The sequence below is a fragment of the Saimiri boliviensis genome, chromosome 5 (genome assembly GCF_048565385.1).
Source record: "Saimiri boliviensis isolate mSaiBol1 chromosome 5, mSaiBol1.pri, whole genome shotgun sequence".
Taxonomy (NCBI): Eukaryota; Metazoa; Chordata; class Mammalia; order Primates; family Cebidae; genus Saimiri; species Saimiri boliviensis.
Window position 1 is genome coordinate 67,805,391 of NC_133453.1, and position 22,101 is coordinate 67,827,491.

The 22,101-nt window shown below is 38.6% G+C and overlaps 2 protein-coding genes across 3 annotated transcripts in view; one reads left to right on the forward strand and one right to left on the reverse strand.

The window, feature by feature from the left end:
• The window catches only part of SLC25A12 (solute carrier family 25 member 12), a 231,767-nt gene that overhangs the window by 31,873 nt on the left and 177,793 nt on the right, over positions 1–22,101 (forward strand). The gene's annotated exons all lie outside the window — the stretch shown is intronic.
• HAT1 (histone acetyltransferase 1) overlaps positions 1–22,101 on the reverse strand; it is a 72,661-nt gene that overhangs the window by 14,733 nt on the left and 35,827 nt on the right. For both annotated transcript variants that reach the window (XM_003921876.4, XM_074399469.1), the window contains 4 exons: positions 15,967–16,146; positions 15,574–15,695; positions 14,969–15,073; positions 14,536–14,642 (listed from right to left, as the gene is read on the reverse strand). In XM_003921876.4, coding sequence (XP_003921925.2) covers positions 14,536–14,642; positions 14,969–15,073; positions 15,574–15,695; positions 15,967–16,146 — 514 coding nt within the window. The remainder of the gene's footprint in view (positions 1–14,535; positions 14,643–14,968; positions 15,074–15,573; positions 15,696–15,966; positions 16,147–22,101) is intronic.

The window sequence follows — 22,101 nt, forward strand, 5'->3', positions numbered from 1 at the left end:
TAAAACCGTCTACTTTAAGTGAATCAACTGTTTGGTGTGTTACTTGTATACCAATAAAGCAATTTTTTTAAAAAAAAGCCTGAGACAGGGTAATGTCTTATGTCCAAGAAACACACTGACTGATTCATTCAACTTGTATATAGTAAATACCTTTTTTATGCATCTATGCAACAGTTAATTATTAACATCATATGCATGTAGTTATTAAGTGCTATTTGACTATGACTTTAAAATAAGTAAGAACTGAAATCAAGTCCCAGCATCAGTTTGGGATGAAATTATGATCTACTAAGAATGGAGACTGTTACGTAATTTGCCACCCTATTTCATTCTTCAGTCTTTCCCACTTTTAGCTGCATCATCCAGTTAAACAAGCCACCCAGGAACCTGCAGGACATTTACTTCTGCTGTCTGCTTCCACCAGTACTTTTGTCAACTGATAACCATTTTTTAACTCATTCTTCTTACCTATTCTCCCCTGCTTTATAAAATATAAACTGAACTCTGACACCACCCTATATTAAAATTGTTCAAGCATATAAGAGAGGAGAGGAACAGAAAAAAAATATTTGAAGAAATAATGGTAAAAAACTTCCCGAATTTGATGAAAAACACTAGTCAACACATCTAGGAAGCTCAAACTTCTAACTAGGAAAAACATAAAGAATTGCACACCCAAACATATCATAATCAAACTGTCAAAGGTGAGAGAAACAGAAAATCTTTAAAGCTGCAAGAGAAAAATGACTCATTAGAAACCAAGAAGGTCAAAAGTCAGTGGGATGACACATACTCAAAGTATCAACAGGAGAAAAAACCTATCAACCAAGAATTCTGTATCTAGCAAAACTATCCTTCAAAATAAAGGTGAAATAAAGATGATATTCTCAGAAAACCAAAGACTCAGGAAATCTGCTGTTAGCAGTCCTGCCCAAAAGAAATATTAAGGAACTCCTTCAGGCTAAAAGAACATGGCACCACTGAAATCCACATGAAGAAATTAAGAATACTCATAAAGATATATAAAAAAGTTAATATAAGTTATTTGTCTCTTTTCTTCTCTCAAGTAACTTAAAAGACAATTACAGCCGGGCACGGTGACTCAAGCCTGTAATCCCAGCACTTTGGGAGGCTGAGGCGGGTGGATCATGAGGTCGAGAGATCGAGACCATCCTGGTCAACATGGTGAAACCCCGTCTCTACTAAAAACAAAAATTAGCTGGGCATGTTGGGGCGTGCCTGTAATCCCAGCTACTCAGGAGGCTGAGGCAGGAGAAATTGCCTGAACCCAGGAGGCGGAGGTTGCGGTGAGCCGAGATGGCGCCATTGCACTCCAGCCTGGGTAACAAGAGCGAAACTTCGTCTCAAAAAAAAAAAAAAAAAAAAAAAAAGACAATTACATAGGCCGGGTGCACGGTGCCTCACGCTTGTAATATCAGCACTTTGGGAGGCCGACACGGGCAGATCACTTGAGGCCAGGAGTTTGGGACCAGCCTGGCCAACATGGTGAAACCCCATCTCTACTAAAAATACAAAAAAATTGCCTGGCGTGGTAGCAGGCACCTGTAATCCCTGCTAATCAGGATGCTGAAGCAGGAGAATTGTTTGAACCAGGGAGGTGGAGGCTGCAGTGAGCTGAGATCTCGCCACTGCACTCCAGCCTGGGCAACAAGAGCAAAATTCCATCTCAAACAAACAAAAAAGACAATTACATAAAACAGTAATTATAAAACCAGTATAATATATAAAGGTGTGGCCAGGGACAGTGGCTCATGCCTGTAATCCCAGAATTTTGGAAGCCAAAGCAGGCAGATTGCTTGAGCTCAGGAGTTTGAGACCAGCCTGGGCAAAATGGCAAAAGTCTGTCTCTACAAAAAATACAAAAATTTAGCCAGGCTTGGTGGCATGCGCCTGAAGTCCCAGCTCCTTGGGAGACTAAGTAGAAATGCTTGAAACGGGGAGGCAGAGGTTGTAGTGAGCCCAGATTACACCACTGCACTCCAGGCTGGGCAACGGGAGTAAAACCCTGCCTAAAAAAAAAAAAAAAAAAAAGACGTAATCCTATTGGTGTGTACCAACACGCCCTGCTAATTCTTTGTTCTTTCTTTTTTTTTTTTTCTTTTTTTTTTTTTAAAAGAGATGAGGTCTTGCTATGTTGCCTAGACTGGTCTAAAACCCCTGGCCTCAAGTGATCCTCCCTCCTCAGCATTAGTCAAAAATTATAGGCATTAATCAACCAAGCCTAGTCTAAGAAAATAAAAAAGTAAGTTAAGAAAACCAACAAAGGAACTGAAATAGTTCACTAGAAAATATTATTTAACCCAAAAGAAGGCAGTAGAAAAGAAACAAAATAACAAAAAGGGTTGGGTACGGTGGCTCACACCTGTAATCCCAGCACTTGGAGAGACCAAGGCAGGAGGACTACCTGAAAGTGTGGTATCGTACAACTGTAGTCCCAGCTACTCAGTAGGTTGAGATGGGAGGACAGCTGAGCCCAGGAGTTTGAGGCTGCAGTAAGCCGTGATCATGACACTGGACTTCAGACTGACAGAGTAAGACCCTGTCCCCACTCCCCACAAAAAGAAATGAGACATATAGAAAACAAACAGCAAAATGGCAGGCCTAATTCCAAGCACAGTAATAATTATATTCAATGTATGTCTATTAAGATATTCTAATCAAAAGGCAAAGATTGTCAGACTGAATTTTAAAAGATCTGACTATATATATGCTGTCCGCAAAAGAAACATTTTAGATTCAAAATGCATCGGTTCCAAGTTTAATGCTAAAAAAAAATGGCCAACTGTTATGGCTCATGCCTGTAATCTCAGCACTTTGGGAGGCCAAGGAGGTTGTATCACCTGAAGTCAGGAGTTTGAGACCAGCCTGACCAACATGGTGAAACCCTGGCTCTACTAAAAATATGAAAATGAGCTGGGTGTGGTGGTGGGCGCCTGTAATCTCAGCTACTAGAAAGGCTGAATCAATTGAACCTGGGAGGTGGAGGTTGCAGTGAGCCTAGACTGTGCCACTGCACTCCAGCCTGGGTGAGAGAATAAGACTTCATATGAAAAAAAAAATTAATAATATATACACACACACACACACACACACACACACACACACACACACACAGACACATACATATACACATACCATGCAAACAATATGCAAGCTACAGCAGCTACATTAAATCAGGCAAAACAGAGTTTAAGGCCAGATGCAGTGGCTCATTCCTATAATTCCAACACTTTGGGAGGCCACGACAGGTAGATCGCTTCAGCTCAGGAGTTTGAGACCAGCCTGGGCAACATGGCAAAACCCTGTCTCTATTTTTTTTTTTTTAAAGAGTTTAAGACAAAAAATGGCACATTTTATAATGACAAAAAAAGTTCATTCATCAGGAAGATATTACGATTACAAACATATGCACAACTAACAGAGCCGTAAAATACATAAAGAAAAAAACTGACAGAATTAAAGGGAAAAAATAGACAATTCAACAGAAATAGTTTGAAAGTTCAATACTGCACTCTGAATAATGGATAGAACAATTAGAAAATTGGCAAAGATACAGAAGGCTTGAACGGCACTATCAACCAACTTGGCCCAACTGATATTTATAGAACATTCTACCCAATGACAGCAAAATACATGTTTTTTATGAGTATACAAGGAATATTCATCCAGGAAAGACTTCATGTTAGGCCAGGAATCAATAAACTATGATGGCCCACAGGCCAATCTTGCCTGTGGCCTGTTTTTGTATGGCATGTCAACTAAGAATGGTTTCTAAAGGGTTAAGACGACAACACCAACAACAAACAAGAGTATGCAACAGAGACTGTGTGTAGCTTGCAAAGCACAAAATACTATCCATCCTTAAAAAAAGTTTCCTGACCCCTAAGTCTGAACATAAAACAAAACTCAGTAAATGAAAACAGGCTGGGCGTGGTGGCTCATACCTGTGATCCTTGCACTTTGGGAGGCCAAGACAGGAAAATTGCTTGAGCCCAGGAGTTCCAGACCAGCCTGGGCAACACGGCAAAACCCCATTTCTTCAAAAAATTTAAAAATTATCTGGGGGTGATGGCCCAACGACTTGGGAGACTGAGGCAGGAGGATCACTTGAGGCCAGGAGGTTGAGGCTACAGTGAGCCATGACTGTGGCACTGCACTCTAGTGTGAGCAACACAGCAAGACCCTGTCTCAAAAGACAAGAGATAGGGAAGTAGGTAGGTAGGTAGGTGGGTAGATAAATAGAGAGACAAACAGAATAAATGAAAAAGGTTCACTGGAAGGTAATGTAAAAATTAAATATAAAATAATCATATAAATAAATGAAAAAGTCATACAAAATATATTCTTTTAACAACAGTGGAATTAAACTCAAACTTTACAGAAGGAAATGTGGGAATCCACATTATTTGGAAACTTAACAACAGGCTTTTAAAAACTCATGGATCAAAAAAGAAATTACAAGAAAAATTTAAAAATATTTTGAACTGAATGAAAATGAAAGCACACAGCTAAATCAATGCTTATATTTACATATAAATGTATATTATGTGTAAATATTTAGGTACTTAAATGTCTATATTAGAGAAGAAAGGCCAGGCATGGTGGCTCACACCTGTAATCTCTGCGCTTTAGGAGGGGGAGGTGGGCAGATCATTTGAGGCCAGGAGTTCATGACCAGCCCGGCCAACAAGGCAAAACCCTGTCTCTACCAAAAATACAAAAATGAGCCGGGCGCGGTGGCTCAAGCCTGTAATCCCAGCACTTTGGGAGGCTGAGGCGGGTGGATCACGAGGTCAAGAGATCGAGACCATCCTGGTCAACAAGGTGAAACCCCGTCTCTACTAAAAATACAAAAATTAGCTGGGCATGGTTGTGTGTGCCTGTAATCCCAGCTACTCAGGAGGCTGAGGCAGGAGAATTGCCTGAACCCAGGAGGCGGAGGTTGTGGTGAGCCGAGATCGCGCCATTGCACTCCAGCCTGGGCAACAAGAGCGAAACTCCGTCTCAAAAAAAAAAAAGCTGGGTGCAGTGGCACATGCCTGTAGTCCCAGCTGCTCAGGAGGCTGAGGCATGAGAATCACTTGAGCCAGGGAGGAGGAGGCTGCACCACTACACTCCTGGGCACCAGAGCGAGACTCTGTCTAAAAAAAAAAGAAAAGAAAAGAAGAAAGACATCAAATCAATAACCTAAGAGATTCAATCTTAACTAGAAAAGGAAGGGCAAATTAAACCCAAAGCAATAAGAAGCAACAATAAGAAGAGTAGAAATCAATGAAAAAGGAAACAAAAATAGACAAGTTCACATAAACACAAAGTTGGTTCTTTGAAATGATAAACTGACAAACCTTTAGTTAGAATGACAGAAAAAAAAAAAGAGAAAAAACAAAATTTACCAAAATCAGGCATGGAAGAAGGGGTATTCCTACCAACTTTACAGAAATTAAAAGAATTATAAGGGTATAATATGCCATGAACTTTACGCCAACAAATTAGACAACTTAGATGAAATAGCTTCTAGAAAGACACAAATTACAAAACGACTCAAAAAATAAATGACTATGTAAACTGACTATAACAAAGACATTTAATTACTAAAAATCTTCCCGCAAAGACAAGTCTACAACCAGATGGCTTTACTGGTAAATTCCATGAAACATCTGAAGAAGAAATAATGACAATCCTTCACAAAGTATTCTAGAAAACAGAGGAAAGAGGCCAGGCATGGTGCCTCATGCCTGTAATCCCAGCACTTTGGGAGGCCAAGGAGGGCGGATTGCCTGGGGTCAGACGTTCGAGACCAGCCTGGCCAATATGGTGAAACCCCACCTCTACTAAAAATACAAAAATTAGCCAAGGGTGGTGGCGCAGGTCTGCAGTCCCAGCTACTCGGGAGGCTGAGGCAGGAGAATTACTTGAACCTGGGAAGCGGAGGTCGCAGTGAGCCAAGATCACGTTATTGCACTCCAGCCTGGGCTACAGAGCGAGACTCCACCTCCATTAAAAAAAGAAAGAAAGAAAATAGAGGAAACACTTTCCACCTCATTCTATGAGGCCAGAGTTACCCTAACTCTAAGGAGCTAAGACAAAAACTACAAATAAATATCCTTCATGAATGTAAATACAAATGTCCTCACAAATATTAGCAAACAAAATATGGCAATATATAAAATAAATTACATACCAGAACTAAATCGGATTTATATTAGAAATGCAAAGTTGGTTTAACATCCAAAAAAAATCAACTGATGTAACACACCATATTAACAAAATAAATGAGAAAAACTCAACAGATGCAGAACAAAGTACTGGACAAAATCCAACATCAATTCATGATAAAAATGCTCAACAATCTAGAAATAGAAGAGAATTGCCTCAATTTCATAATGAACACATATGAAAGCTACAGCTAACATCACCCACAATTGTGAAAGACCAAATGCTTTCCCTCTAAAACTGGGAGCAAGTCATGTCTGCTTTCACAATTTCTAGTCACCATTTTATTGGAGTTCTCAGCTAACCAATCAGGTAAGAAAAAGAAAAAAAATGCATCTGACTGCAAAGGAAGAAGTAAAAATGTCTTTATTTACAGACAATGTGATTCTGTATGTGAAAAATCCTAACCAAAAAACTACAATTAATAAACAAGTTCAGCAAGGGTAGAATATCAATATATAAAAACCAACTGTATTTCTACATACTAAAAAACAATCAGTGATCCAAAAACGAAATTAAGAAAATAATCTCATTCCCAACAGCATCAAAAAGAATATTTACAAATGAAGTTAACAAAAGCAATGCAAAACTTATATATTAAAAACGACACTGTTGAGAAAAGTTTTACAAGATCCAACTAAACCGAGATATTTTTTTCTTTCTTTCTTTCTTTTTGAGACAGGGTCTCACTCACCCAGGCTGCAATGCAGTGTATGATCTTAGCTCACTGCAGCCTTGACCTCCTGGGCTCAAGTGATCTTCCCACCTCAGCCTCCTAAGTAGCTGGGCCCACAGGTACCTGCCACCATGCCTGGCTAATTTTTGTATATTTTGTAGAGATGGGGTTTCCCCACATTGCCTAGGCTGGTCTTGAACTCCTGGGCTCAAGTGATCCATCTGATGCTGCCTCCCAAAGTTCTGGGATTACACGTGCAAGCCACCATGTCTAGCTGAAGACATTTCATATTAATGGATTCGAGCAGTGGTCTCTAACCTTTTTGGTACCAGAAGTGCCAAAAATCTCTAGCACCAGGGACTGATTTTGTAGAAGACGATTTTTCCCTGGGGATGAGGGGAACAAAAAAGGGATGGTTTCTAGATGAAACTGTTTTACCTCTCATCAGTCATCAGGCATTAGTTAGATTTGACCTATATGTTCACATGCGCAGTTCACAATAGGATTTGTGCTCCTATGAGAATCTAATGCCACCACTGATCTGACACGATGTAGAGCTCAGGCAGTAATGCTCGTTCACCCATCAATTACCTCCTGCTGTGTGGCCCAGTCCTAACAGGTCCTTGACCAGTACCAGTCCGTGGCCCAGGGTTTCGCGACCCTTGGATTAGAGGATTCTAAATTGGTAAAATGGATTTTCTTCAAATCAATTACAGATTCAGTACAATCCCTATCAAGACTCAATTGACTTTTTTTTTTTTTTTTTTTTTTTGGCAGAAATTGGTGAGCTTATCCTAAAATTTTTATGGAAATGCAAGAGACCTTGTATAACCAAAATAATTTTGAAAAAGAACAAAGTTGGAGGACTTTCAAGACTCGTATATGGTTGAGACACTGCTTTGCCAGAGCCTCTGTGCCTAAAGGAAGGAGAAAGGGAGGCCACAAAGGCTAAGCAAGGCAGGACATACTCCCCAAGCAGGTCAACGCACACCTCCAAGTTGAAAAGCAGAAGGCCAGAAAGAAACAAGAAGAGAGTGGAGAGTGGAGGCTGTAGGTAACCCCAAAAAGAAGAAATCTCTAACATCAGGCAAGAGATTGCCTGAGAATGAAGATTATAGGGAACCACTCCCCACACTCCACCCATGGGTACCCTGAGTTACGTGGCAACAAAGGAACGAGACAAAAGATCAAGAGTGAAAGTTAGACCAGGGGACCATCACTTTTTACTGGAGGCAGCAAAGGCCCTGAACGCTGGTTTCCACAATATTTATTGATCACGATCACTTTTATCTATAGTGCAGGTGGCAGGGTGAATTGGTGAAGGGAGGCTGTGTATCAAACATAAAATTGACAGCAGTGGCGCTTTCTGTGAGTTTCTCACGAGCTAAAAAGCATAGGCTTATCAATAGACAATGCAGCTGGTAGAAGCGGGCTCAGCAAGGACATGTCTGGTTATGTTCCAGTGCTTCAAGAGAGTGTTATGTCCTTGGGCACTGTGTTTAGAATATCAGAGCTTAGGACACTCTGCACTTGGGAACATGCTGACATAGAGAGACCTTCCTCCCCAGAGGCCTCCGCAGCCTTCCGCAGTTTATTGTTCCCGATTTCTTTTATATGTTACTTACAACCAATGTATGTTATACATTACTTATAACCAGTTTATGTAGGCACACTGTGAACCCTTCCGCCATTGCTGCTTCCCCCAATAGAAAATCACTAACTGCTGGCAAAAATACAAAGCCATGAAGAACCCCAATTGGGTGCCATAGTTAACCAGAAAGGTCACACAACTGAATCTGGGCAGGCCAAAGATTTCAAGAAAAGAAGACATTGAGAAAAGAAAGCAAAAGAGCATGACATGAAATTGCATTTAGCTGGGAAGACAGAGCAGGTGATTATCTAAAAATAGCAGGAGAAAGCCAAGAGGAAGAAAGAGAGGAAAGCAAAAGATGATTCACCTTTGTCAGGAAAGTGAATGCAGTCACTCTCCTTGAAGAAGGAAGCATGGACTATAAGAGGAGATACCAGGAACTGGGCCATGCTGCCAAAACCTCTGCTGTGCCTTGCCTACTCTGTGCTGTCGCCACTGCAGCAGCCCTTCACAGCTAGGAGACCCCACAGCCTGAGGCCTGGTGGGGCTGGGGAAGGGCACCTGCTGTCTTTGAGACAGAAAGATTCAAGGCCAGGCCCAGTTGCTCACACCTGCAATCCCTTGCTTTGGGAGGCTGAGGCAGGAGGACAGCTAGAGCCCAGGAGTTCAAGACCAGTCTAGGTAACATAGTAAGACCCTATCTCTACAGAAAATGCTTTAAAAATTAGCCAGGTATGGTGGCATGTGCCCGTAGTCCCAGCTACTTGGGAGGCTGAGGCAGGAGCTTTGCTTAAGACCAGGAGTTCAGTGATAGCAGAGCTATCACTTCATTGCACTCCAGCCTGGTGACAGGGCAGCACCCTGTCTCAAACACCACTCCTACCTCCCTCAAAAAAGAAAAACCCCAGAAAGATGCAGATAGCATTTCATAAGTAACCATTTGAATGTCTTTTAAAAAACTGTTTTTAGAGTTCAGAAGCCTGGTGGGGGGCCTGGAAGAGTGCCTTAGAAGGTAGGATAAGAAGAGTTTCCATTTGTCAGGTAGATTACACATCAGCAGGTAGTTATGCCCTGGGTCAGCCACTGATGAGTTTGCATCATGCAGCCCCAGTGTGTGTTGATTGGGTGCTAATGCAGAGAGGGGCTGTCCTTCCGGACCCTGTACTCCTGTGTCCTTGAGGGTCATGGCTCATGCCACGCCAGTCCACTCTGAGACCTCCATCTCTACCCTTCCTTGTCCCATTCCCACCTGCCTGGCCAAGGCTAGGATCCATTTTTTACCCCACATCATCAAGCATTTCAAAAAACTTCTGTTTACCTTGTAGTACCCAGGCAAAACATGTTCCACAAATTCAACTCACATATTTGGCAGATTAAACTTTACACAATCATTTTTTAAAAAACAATAAAAAATACAAAGTTATATCAACCTAACCATGACAGTTTGGTACTGGCATTAAGGGTAGACATAATTAGAGAGTCCAGGAATAAATCTTCCCATTTATGGTCAACTGATTTTCAAGAAAAGTACCAAGGCAATTCAATGAAGAAAGGTTCTCTGTTTAACAAACAGTGCCAGGACAGCTGGATATCCACACGTAAGAAGATGAATTGAGATACTTACCTCACATCATACATAACAATTTATTCAAAATGGATCAAGGACCTCAATGGACGTTAGATGTAGGGATAGAAACTAACTACAAATGGACATGAGAGAGCTTTTCAGTGATGGAAATGTTCTAAAACAGGCAGATTTACTAAAACCCACTCAACTGTACATTTAAAATGAGTGAATTTTATGGTCTAGAAATTGTATCTCAACAAAGTGGTTTTAATGAAAAACTCTACTAAAGACAAACTCTTAAGCAATTATCTCTTTCAAAACATTTTTAAAAGTACTAACAGATGAGGTACCAGCTTATCCAATGTCACTTTTTCCAAGTCTACTTCTTTCTAAACTGGTTTAGAAAAATAACTGCATTGCTAATACTGATTTAAAATAACATTTAGTGTATGTGTGTATGGCTGTGTGTGTGTGTGTGTGTGTGTGTTTGAGACAGAGCCTTGCTCTGTTGCCAGGCTGGGGTGCAGTGGTGTGATCTCGGCTCACTGCAAGCTCCACCTCCCAGGTTCAAGTAATTCGCCTGCCTCAGGCTCCCGAGTAGCTGGGACTAGAGGTACGTGCCACCATGCCCAGCTAATTTTTGTATTTTTAAACAGAGATGGGGTTTCACCATGTTGGCCAGGATGGTCTTGATCTCTCGACCTCGTTATCTGCCTGCCTCAGTCCCCAAAGTGTGTGTGTATTTTTTTAAGACATAGTCTCACTCTGTCCCCTCAGTTGAAATACAATGGTTTAGTAATCACAGCTGACTGAAGCCTCGACCTCCTGGGCTCTAATGATCCTCCCATTTCGGTCCCCCAAGTAGTTGGCTGGGACCATCGGTGTGTGCCACTATATCCAGCTAATTAAAAAAATTTTTTTGTAGAGACAGGATCTCCCTATGTTGCCCGGGCTGGTCTTGAACCCCTGAGCTCAAGCAACACTCCAGCTTAGCCTCCCAAACTGCTGGGATTACAGGCATGGGCCACTGTACCCAGCTGAGTGAAAATTTAAGTAACTTATATACCCTCAGAAAAGTTTAGGAAATAAGTATCATAAGAAAATGAGTTATAGTTGAGAAAAACTACTCAGGCCACATTCTTTTTTTTTTTTTTTTTTTTTTGGGATGGAGTCTTGCTCTGTAGCCCAGGCTACAGTGCAGTGGCACGATCTTGGTTCACTGTAACCTTTGCCTCCCGGATCCTGGTTCAGGCAATTCTCCTGCTTCGGCCTCCGGAGTAGCTGGGATTATAGGCACACGACGCCATGCCCAGCTAATTTTTGTATTTTTAGTGGAGATAGGGTTGGTTTCGATCTCTTGACCTCGTGATCTGCCTGCCTTGGCCTCCCAAAGTGCTGGGATTATAGGAGTGAGCTACTGCACCCAGCCACATTCTTACCTGAAATTTACATAAATTAAATAACAATGCAAAAAATTTCCAGTTTTAAATAAGCCATTATAGACTGAATATAAGGAACCAAGTCACCATTCAGTCTTTAAGCCCTTTGAAAGTGTTGGTCTGAAACGAACTTAAAATGATGACACCCAATAATTTATGACATCTTTCAATTCCTTTGTTTCTATGCTACAAAGATAAGCAATTATTTAAAGATAAAATTTTCTTGAATTTAAATCTATGATATACAGGATCAAAAACTGAGTTTTTTCCAAATTTAATACATCATCTAGCAATCATAGTTTAAAAGCTTCTCTGGGCTGGGCACGGTGGCTCACACCTGTAATCCCAGCACTTTGGGAGGCAGAGGCAGGCAGGTCAAGAGACTGAGACCATCTGGCTAACATGGTGAAACCCCATCTCTACTAAAAAAATACAAACATTAGCTGGGCATGGTGGTGTGCACCTATAGTCCCAGCTACATGGGAGGCTGAGGCAGGAGAATTGCTTGAACCCAGGAGGTGGAGGTTGCAGTGAGCTGAGATTCCACCACTGCACTCCAGCCTGGCAACAGAGCAAGACTCTGTCTCAAAAAAACAAAAGAAGCGTCTCCGTATTAATGATAGAAAAAATCATATGCTAAAGAGAAATGAGATAACAGCACAATCACCTAAGTATAAACAATTCACATAATATTCTAAAAAGCTATATGGCACATCCCAGAACAATAAAGGACATTTAAAGGACAAATATAATTAGCTCTTAATGTACTAATGATAAATAATAATACTGACTGTATTCTAGCCCAGAATTGATTTCTATGGCCAAATGCAACTCCTTTCAGAAGTCCAGAGGAAACAAATAACTGATTATATTTATAACGTTATACAACTGAGATGTATTCAAATGCTGTATATCTTAAGAGAATGACATCCTCAAAAGGCGGATGGTATATAAGGAATTGTCTGCCAGTATTCTGCCTTAAAATTGAGTGCAAAAAAAAAATGAAAATGGTTAGTAATTATACCACAAACACCTATCCATCAGAAGTAATCAACTCAGGCATCTATGTGAAATTTCATTTATTATTCAATCTAGCTATATGCCAAGTAAGCAAAAGGTCAGGTCAATATAAAAAATATTCTGAATTGCAAAGGGAGATCGAGAGTCTGCAAACGAACCACAAAGCTAAAAAACACACAGAATAATGGAGGAACAGGCAACTAAATGACAGAAGAGTAGAAAAATCTCCAGTTTATTTTGTTTTCTTAAGGACTGGGTATGGAAATCTAAGAGAAATAAATATTTTAATGAGAACAGCTGATAAGGCATTTTTAGTATTTTTAAATGCTGAGAAATGTTAATACTGAAAATAAAGGCCAATACCCAGTTGTCAAATTCAGAAGTCCTTTAGCATGTTTAGTCTTTTCTTTTTAGAGACTTCAGTTTCTAATGAATAACACCAATGAATAAAGGCTACCATTATTGATGACTCTTCACTGAGGTTTAAGAAATAAAATTCTTTATCTGCTAATTGGTGCTAAGTATCAAGGACTTTATTGGTTGGAGTAGACAGAAGAAAGTGGTTAAGAGGCTTCAGAGAAACAACTCCTGCTGGCACATTACCCACTAGAGTAGACAAAGACTACTTATGTGAACTCCACATTAAAATCGCCAAAAAAAAGTTCCTTCATGTAACACCAAGTCTACACTCTGTAAGTTAATAAAAGCTCAACAATTTTCAGCTCAACTGAAAGAAGTGACATAGTCTGTATTATGTTTCTACAATTTTATAAGTCACTAAGCTAATGAAGTTGTCACTTAAACAATTTGTAACTTTTGTTATAAACTAAGTTTACTAACTACTTGTATCTCCTGAGTTTCCAACCCATTTAACAGTAGCAGGAAAGTCAGATGAAAAGATAATTCACCTCTATAAATGTGGAACTCCCTTTTAAAGACAACATGCTTTCCCCCTCCAGTTTATTATTCTACAGATCAATGTTTTGAAGCAACTTCAATTTTATTTACCATGGATTACTAGTCTGTATAAAAAAGGAAGAAACAATCTGCTTACTACCCTGTTTATGTAGCTCCTAGTCTCACATTCAGTTTTTTTTTGGGAGGGATGGGAGGTGGTGTCTTTAAACTAAAGTGCATGTTAAATATTATAGCTTGTAACAAAGATGTATCCAAACTCAAACTCATAAGATTAATAAATTTTAACACCAATTTGCATGTAACTATCTGGTAAAGCATTTTTCATGAAAAGAAAAAGGTACCTTTCAGTTTAATCAGCAATTTTATGAACAACAAATTTGGAAGTTAGAAAATAACAAAACAAAAATGTTCCTTGGGCCACTTTGTTTTTTGGTGGCTCACACTTTAACATATTATCATCTGAAACTCCATCTAATAATGCCTTCTCCTTTTAAAGAGTCCAGTTGAGTAAGTTGTCTTTTCTTCTCCTAAGCATTCTATTCATACTACTACTTATATGGCTAATCCATACTGAAAGACATTTCCCAAACAAATAAGCCTACATTTCACCTTATCTACTACTGATGTGAGGGCATGCATTTTAGGAATATAAAAGATACCCTTTAGGAAATGTGGATTCTATTCACCAAGTATTTACATTGTCTTTTTTTTCTCAGTAAAGTTTAGAATATTCTGCCCCTACATTTAAATTAAAGCACAGGTTGCCTCTAAATAATGCAACTGTTTGCCAAATAAAGGGAACAAGTAAGTTATACCATACTTTCAACGTATTTATGCCTGCCCAAGATTTTCCTATATATATTCAGCTCATTATCTTCAATTTGTTCCATTAAGCACTTTTCAGTTAGGGATGTAGCCCAATCCCCACAAAGGCTTATGATCCAAAACATAAACTTAAGCCATCTTTAGATAGTTCCAAAAGCACCCTAGAAAAATGCTGCTGTTTAAAATAGGTATTTCTGACAAAAATAAATCAGTAAGGAGAGATTTTTAGAAAGGTTCTTTCAGTGACAAATCAAATTTTACATACCTGTAATATCAAGAACTGTAGGAAATTCAGTGTAGTATCTATGAACTGTTTCAAGAAGTTGAGCACCATGGCCTTGACCTTGAAATGGAGTCAAAATCAGCATCTGGCTACAGTAAAGGAATTATTTTAAAATTAAAATGTCATAACACGACCAGTTTAAAACTTACAAATCACTATACTATTACAAACATTTTCAAGTTTGTGTGATCTTTTTTCAGTCTACCTTTGAGATACACAAAAATTATCAAGATACTCAAAATTAGTTTAATCTTCTACTGTTTCAAAGGGAACAATGAAATAAATCAGTACACAGCCAATGAATAACAGTGATTTTTTTTTTAAACAAATCAACACTATTATAACAAGTATTGGAAACTTCAGCAGTTCCTTCTTCTGAAATAAAAGACAAGGCACGTGTTATACTGCCAATTACCTTACACGTGGCCGGGTTTTGTCTGGGTACACATAGTAATTATAGACTGTCATGTAGCCTACGGTCGCAAAGAGCGTAGCTCCATCCTTATTATACTTCTCAAATCTGCAGATAAAACAGAAAGCCAAGCAGGTCAATTACAGTCGCGCTCCCATGCAGTGTCCATTTTCTTTTCCATTCTCTGACTGAATTTTCAGTGTCAGCAAGCTACTCTGTGAGGGCCCAATGGGTACACCTGCTATGTTCTGAATGTACAATTCACTTAATTGGTGTGCAGCAACTTGGATAAATCAGACCTCTTTACATCACTTCAGTGCACTTGCCTATTATAAAGATGAATAGGTGGCAAGTAAAAGAAAACACAGGCAAAGCTCATTTTACTGTTTAAGCCTACATTCAGGGCCCTAACGGACAACAGCATTTAATTCAGCTCTATTCTCAAGGTCTCCCAAAGCATAATGAAGGAAAACTCAAGCCTCATAAACAATAGTTTTTCTTTCCTGGGAAAAATATCATTATACTGTCCCAATAATTGGGCTGCCACAATTAAAATGCTGGCTTTGTGGAGGTAATAAGGTCTACTGTTGCTTTAGAACTGTACTTACACTAGAAAGTAGTGCCATCTTTCATCATCCACGTCAATAAAGCTAGCAGTTTCAATAAACCACATCAAAAAGGTCTGAAGCCTTTCATGATATTCTCGAAAGCCTCTACATGTCATGTCAGCCTAGGGAAAAAGCCAGGAAAAGTCAGGTGAAACTCATCACAAAGGTAAGTGAAAGTCTGCAGAATACTAAATTATCCTGTGGTAAAATGTTTAGAAGTCTCAGATTAAGATGTGGACACAGACACACACAAACAAAATAGATTTGTGTTTATAATGCTAATAAAAACTTGTTTACTGCAGTTAGAATAAATCACTGAAAATAACAAAACTACATGCACGTTTCAGACAAATAGAATAACTCTACTCAAGAAATATTTAGATTTATCTTTACCTTATATATCTGAAAGGTAAAGTTTTCTCCTCCTGTTGGACTGAGAACTGAGTAGGTATGAAGTAAGGTTCCAAATGGCTTGAAATCAACTTCCTTTTCCAGTAAAGAAAGAAAATCATTCGTGTTTGTACAAAATCCAGATGGAATGATTTGTCTAATTTTGCCCTCAACATCATCTGCCTAAAGAATGGAGGATAAAGGATATAAAAAATTAATAACAAATTCTACTTTTGAATATGGTTAATTTCTTTAAAATTGACAAAACCAACACAAATTACAAAACTTTGGTTGAAAACTAAAGAAGCAAACACACACTGAACTGGAAAAGGATGAGGTTCCTGTGCACAAACTAGCATCACACAAAACTGAGATGAGCATAACATAAAAGTAAGAGAAGGCAGGTGGGCAAGTAGCCTGATACCAAGTACAATAATAAAGGCGATGCTATTGACGTTTCTGTTATGTAGAAAATGCTGACTATATCCCTTCATGACAATCTGAACTGGCCAAGGAAAAAGGTTGCTTATTATCTTATGTGTCAAAGAAATCATATTATCCAAGACAAGAAAAGATCACCAGCAGTAGTGAGGTGAGGCTAGAGTCTGACCAAATAGCAATCTCACAATGAACAAGTAGATGGGTCACAATTACCTCATATGCCAAACTCAAACTAAGATGATAATTTAAAAATATACATACTTAGAAAATAACATACATTATATGAATGGATATCATTCTTTCATCCTTAGAATGTGATACAATTCTTACAGACCTGGATTTGTGACAGTAAAAAAGAGTCAAGACTGGACAACAAAACTAAACTCAGATTAAAATTACCCTTGTTAAACAACCTCGATGAACGTTATCAGCTGAGCAGACTTCATAATCCTTTTCAAAATCCCAAAAGACCACTTGATTGAATACATTTACTACTTCTCTTTAACCATGAATATTTGATGAAGTCTTACAATAAAGTATTGCTGCTTCTCACCAGGCAATAAAACTTAATGAATTGGTCTCAACTTAACAAAACCGTATCCTTCAATACAGTCCCTAAAAGCCTGACATTACATTCAACAAAATGAGCCTGTATTCTATTCAAACTTTTTTCTGAACAATGAGGCCAGGTTTTTACTTAATGGAGTTTGCCGTGAGTTCAGCTGTAATGTTTGTATTGTATCTATTTCCACAAGGACTGACACAAGAACACTTTGTGTTAACTTACTAAGCAGCTCTTTCATACCGTTTACATGCATGATGGGTATTAGTTCTAAACCAAGACCCTTGCTACTTAGCATTCAAAACAGGGAAATTAAGATGCTTAGGATAAAATACACAACAAAAGGCTAATACAACATGCTACTAATTCCTGTCCTTTCAACCATCTTTTAACTAAGTAGAAGCAATGCACCTGCAGATGAATAGCACTTTATTATGATTCAGTTACATTTTAGGATAGAGAACCAGGGATGAAGTTGATCACAAACAAGTTTTATTTTCAATGCTCTGGTACCACCAACATTTATATATAATTTGTTTATAGCTATAAAAAAGAGCTATTATTTAAAATATACCTCTTCAGCATTTTGCTCAACAGTTTATTTCTAATATGCACATCAGTCCTTGCAACTCATTCACACTCTAGATCAAATAAACTGCATTTCATAGAACTCTTTTTGCTTATTTTTAAAGTACTATTTGATAAATATTTTTCCTTGAAATTGCTAGCAAATGTGAAGAGGGCATCTTAAGCATATTTTATAGAATCAGTACAATTTCAACAACTACTAAAGAAACTGTCATAATGAGGGATGGTTGTAATAGGTGTGTTGTGTAGCAATTAAAATCCAAAGCAGTGATGCGCAAAGCAGTATAGTATAATGTTGTTAGTTCAGGCTTGTAAAAACTCAAGAAAAACTACTTTTAAATAAAGAAATTTACAATCTATCAGTTTAAAAATCATTTTAAGATATTTATAGCATGTATAATTTTAACTTAAAAACTTTCCATATGTCCTGTCTTTCATCACGGCATTGCAAATCACTTTACACATCTTGTATCAAATCTACTTCAAAGATTTCTCAGAAATTCTAAGTTTCAAATAGCACTTTTGGTAGAGGGCAGAGCAACTCAAAGGTCTGAGCCTGACAAAGTTGAAAAAAAGCTGGTTAAAGTTTAGTTTTCAGCCTTCAAAGGATACCTATTTACTGTAATACATACCTTCAAATAAAATATTTTGCTTTGTGTAAGTTTACACATTAAGAATTTTTTCAGGGAAAAGGGGCAATTTTAAAGTAAGGAATCTTTATATATTTATATACATTTAAGTATTTATGTACTTATATAAATATGTATCTGATAGTCTTACATAAAGTATACAACTTAAAACCAAATAGCTCTTCAACCTAGAATTTAGAACTTTGCTTCATTAAAGGGACAATGTCTTCATTTCTCTATTAAATGGATTCTGCTTTAAGACAAAAAATCCTGACTACCATGTCTTAGAGATCTGTTCTTTTTTCTCAAATATACAATTTAGTTCAATTTAAAATACTTGTTTTTCACATTGGATTACTGATCAGATATTAAAATCAGCACAAGAGCAAAACCCCATTTAATCACTGTTAACTGAATAGAGTTAAAAATGAATAGAAACTTTTCAGTTCCAACGTTGGTGGTTAAAAGTTAAGAATTTATTCCTGAAGATCATTGAAAAATTCTCTGATTTTCAAGAACATTATTCTTTTTTTTTTCTTTTTTTTTTTGAGACGGAGTTTCACTCTTGTTACCCAGGCTGGAGTGCAATGGCGCGATCTCGGCTCACCGCAACCTCCGCTTCCTGGGTTCAGGCAATTCTCCTGCCTCAGCCTCCTGAGTAGCTGGGATTACAGGCACCTGCCACCATGCCCAGCTGATTTTTTGTATTTTTAGTAGAGACGGGGTTTCACCATGTCGACCAGGATGGTCTCGAACTCTCGACCTTGTGATCCACCCGCCTCGGCCTCCCAAAGTGCTGGGATTACAGGCTTGAGCCACCGTGCCCGGCTTCAAGAACATTATTCTAAACTTCAATTAAAATTACATAGAAGTACAGAAAGGGTAAGAAATTTAGCTGACTAGACAGACCGGGGAACTAGAATTTTAAAAAAATAACAACAACGACAACAACAAAAAAAAACCAGGCTGGGCATGGTGGCTCACACCTATAAGGGAGGCCAAGACAGGTGCATCACCTGAGGTCAGGAGTTTGAGACCAGCCTGGCCAACATGGTGAAACCCTGTCTCTAGTAAAAAATACAAAAATTAGCCAGGTGTGGTAGCATGCACCTGTAATCTCAGCTACTTGGGAGGCTGAGGCAGGAGAATCACTTGAACCCGGGAGGTGGAGGTTGCAGTGAGCCAAGATCACACCACTGCACTCCAGCCTGGGTGACAGAGCAAGACTCTGTCTCAAAAAAAGAAACCAGAATACAAGCTGATGTTTAATTAAAAAAGACATCTCTTACAAACGGTTTCCTAACACCTGGCAATTTCTTTTTAAAAAGCAAAGTGTAGAAGTATTCTAAGGTCTTCTAGTAGGTGGGTCATAATAAAATATTTTTAGATTGTATACTAACTATGGTTATTTCAAGTGCCAATGTTCTGTACTTTATTACACATGAACATGTTCATATGGAGCAATTTTTGTACTTCTTCTTGTAAGTGGTAACATGTACTTACTACTTGTAAGTGGTAACATGCGGTTCTTTACTTGACTAAAGTGGCACACAGACTTAACTGTAATTCTAAGAATACCTAAAATATGCTATAAAAACAAGCAAAGGAAATTGTCTTTACTTAAATTTCTGAATCTCATGTACTCTGATAGTATTTAAGCTTTAATTATAGAATGTATTGTTGGAGAAATTTAAAGTGTCAACTTTTTCACTAATGAAAAAACATAGGTCATATGATGTTTATTTACACTGCATTAGTATTTTGCTACTTGAACAAGATAAACTTTTAAAGCTCTTTACGATATTTCATAAAAAGAATTACTTATCCAGAGTACTGTCACAATTTGAAATTTTACTAGTCTATCAAAGATTTTTTCATTTCCTCAAGATGAAATTTCTGGAATTATGTAGGATTTTCCTAGAAAGGCCAAACACTCCATAAAAATTTTTAAATCTGCTCTCTTTGACTCTGAATTGGGGGAAAAAAAAAATCTTCTCTCATCTACTCTCAAATTCAATCCAATTCGTGAGACACTAGGATAAAATGACTGAAATTCAGTTAAAATTCAGACCTTTCCCAGAAATGCTAGCAATTACCAAGACAATAGTTACACACCATTTAACAAAAAAACAATGAAATTACTCCAAGAGAAGGCAGAAGGTTTTTGTTTTTAAGGCAGAATCTTGCTGTCACCTAGGCTGGAATGCAGTGGTGTAACCATAGTTTACTGCAGCCCTTGACCTCCTGGACTCAAGAGATACTCCTACCTCAGTCTTCCAAGTAGCTAGGACTACAGGAGCATGCCATCATGCCTACCTTTTTTTTTTTTTTTCTTTCCCCTAAAGATGGAGTCTTGCTCTGTCACCCAAACTGGAGTGCAGTGGCACGATCTCAGCTCACAGCAACCTCTACCTCCCAAATTTAAGCGATTCTCTTGTCTCAGCCTCCCAAATAGCTAGGACCACAAGAGCATGCCACAACACCGGCTAATTTTTGTATTTTTGGTAGAGATGGGGTTTCATAATGTTCACCAGGCTAGTCTCAAACTTCTGACCTCAAGTGATCTGTCCACCTCAGCCTCCCAAAGTGCTGGGATTACAGGCTTGAGCCACCATGCCCAGCACCCCACTGCTCTGCTTTTTTCTTTTTTCTTTTTTTTCAAAGAGACAGGGTCTTATTATGTTAGCGAGGCTGATCTCAAATTCCTGGCCTCAAATGATCCTCCTGAGTCAGCCTACAGAGTATCTGGCATTACCAGCACAGAGCAGGTGTTAATAAAAGCAAAGGCCAAGGACAACCATAGATGAAAAAATAATCCATGTCTGAATAATCAAGTTTACTGTACTATAAAATTCAGAATTATGTTTCCTTTAGAGATGATGGCTAGTAGAGATTTTATAGGCGTCTTAATTGTGACTAAAGATTTTAGTTGCAACTAGAGCATTCAGCTTGGCAAAGAAAAAAGACTGGATGATTAAAAATTAAGGTAATGACATAATCCTAATAAGAAATAACTTCTAAGTAGACGTTATGGCTGCTGACAACCTATGTTGTATGATCTGCAAAGCCCTAACATACACTAGACTCAAACCTAACACATTCAAAACAAAATTTTTTATTTTTTCCACTTAAACCTATTTCTTCTACAGTCTTCCCAGTTAACAGTACCATAATTGAACCCCCACTGCTTAGGCAATAGGGTTCTCCTTGTTTCTTTTCCTCATCCATCACATCTAATTCAATAGCAAACTTCCAAAAAGTATCCTCACTCTGACAAGTAAGTCCAGTGTCACCTCCAACACTGCAATATTCTGGTCTCTCTTCTTTCACTTTTGCCCCATACAGTGTGTTCTCTGCACAGCAGCCAGAATCATCTTTTAAAAATATAAATTACGGCCAGGCACAGTGGCTCACACCTGTAATCCCAGCACTTTGGGAGGCCGAGGCAGGCAAATCACTTGAGGTCGGGAGTTCAAGACCAGCCTGACCAACATGGAGAAATCCTGTGTCTACTAAAAACAAAAAATTATCTAGGCATGTTAGTACATGCCTGTAATCCCAGCTATTCAGGAGGCTGAGGCAGGAGAAACACTTGAACCCGGGAGGTGGAGGTTGCAGTGAGCCAAGATTGTGCCACAGCACTATAGCCTAGACAACAAGAGCGAGACTCCATCTCAAAAATAAATAAATAAGTAAATAAATCACACCGTTTATAACCTCCACCTACTTAAAACCCTCTAAAGGATGTCAACTACTTTTATTTCTTGCAAACACCTATCACAGAACAGAAGATCCTACATGATGTAGCTTTGCATCCCCTTTAACCATCTCCTACCCCTCTCCATCACCATGAAGATTTAACCCCAGTCATCTTTCTGCACGTCAAAAATGACAAAAATGCTATCTTTTTAGAACCTT